This window comes from Numida meleagris, unplaced genomic scaffold (genome assembly GCF_002078875.1).
Source record: "Numida meleagris isolate 19003 breed g44 Domestic line unplaced genomic scaffold, NumMel1.0 unplaced_Scaffold462, whole genome shotgun sequence".
Lineage (NCBI taxonomy): Eukaryota > Metazoa > Chordata > Aves > Galliformes > Numididae > Numida > Numida meleagris.
The window spans coordinates 46122-47342 of NW_018364678.1; the positions used below are offsets into that span (position 1 = coordinate 46122).

Sequence of the window (1221 nt, forward strand, 5' to 3'; positions counted from 1 at the left end):
GACAGACAAAGGGATGGGGACATGGGGACGTGGGGATGTGGGGACATGGGGATGAGGACAGAGGGGATGGGGACATGGGGACAAGACCAGATGAGGGGATGGGGACTTGGGGATGAGGATGAAGACAGACAAAGGCACGGGGCCGTGGGGCTGTGGGGCCGTGGGGCCATGGGGCCGTGGGGCTGTGGGGGCCGTGGGTCGCGGGGTGTCCGCACCTTGTCGGCGGCGTAGTGCCCCTTGTCCAGCAGCGCGGTGCCCATGGCCACGCAGGCGTCGAAGCTGTCGGCCCGCGCCTCCACCTCGGCCTTGATGCTCTGGTGGTTCTTGATGACCAGGTCGGCCGAAGACACGTCCCTGTGCCACCCCCCAAGTTAGGGGGGGGGTTACGGGGCCACGCTCAGCGCCGCCGCCCCCCAACCCGGCCCCAAAGCCCCCGCTCACCGCGGCCTCTCCTGGCCCTCGATCTGCAGGCGGACGCCGTCCATCCAGAGCAGCAGGTCCCGGACGGCGCGGAGGAAGCGGAACTTGTCCACCGTGTCCAGCAGCAGCCGCCGGCGGTCCTGGCTGCTGCCGCGCAGCTCGGCCCACGCCTCGCTCACCGCCCGCTCGTGCCGCCGGATGTCGGCCGCCTTCTCGCCGGCGTAGGCTTTCTCCAGCCGGGCCGCGTCGTCCTGCACCTGGCGGACCTGGAGCCGAGGAAAAGGGGGAGGCCCTTCCGGCGGAACCGCTCTGCGCTGCTCAGGTCTTTCAGGAGGTTTCGGAATCAACCCAAACCCCTCCTGTGACCTTCAAGGACCCTTCCGACCCAACTCAACCCCTTCTATAAGCTTTAAGGACCTTTCCAACCCAACTCAACCCCTTCTGTGATCTTCAAGGACCCTTCCGACCCACACAACCCCTTCTATGATCTTCAAGGACCCTCCCAACCCAACTCAACCCCTCCTATGACCTTCAAGGACCCTTCCGACCCAGCTCAACCCCTTCTGTGATCTTCAAGGACCCTTCCGACCCAACTCAACCCCTTCTATAACCTTCAAAGACCTTTCCAACCCAACTCAACCCCTTCTGTGATCTTCAAGGACCCTTCCGACCCACACAACCCCTTCTATCACTTTCAAGGACCCTCCCAACCCAACTCAACCCCTTCTATGACCTTCAAGGACCATTCTGACCCAACTCAACCCCTTCTATGACCTTCAAGGACCCTTCCAACCCAACTCA

The 1221-nt window shown here is 63.2% G+C and overlaps 1 protein-coding gene across 1 annotated transcript in view; it reads right to left on the bottom strand.

Annotated features, from left to right (window-relative positions):
* Positions 1–1215, bottom strand: part of LOC110391698 (spectrin beta chain, non-erythrocytic 2-like) — a gene marked incomplete at its 3' end in the record, with an annotated part of 3290 nt that extends 2075 nt beyond the window's left edge. Inside the window, 2 exon segments of the mRNA XM_021383655.1 lie at positions 46–354; positions 442–1215. Of these exon segments, the coding sequence (XP_021239330.1) occupies positions 46–354; positions 442–485 (353 nt within the window).
* Positions 1216–1221: the final 6 nt, after the last annotated feature.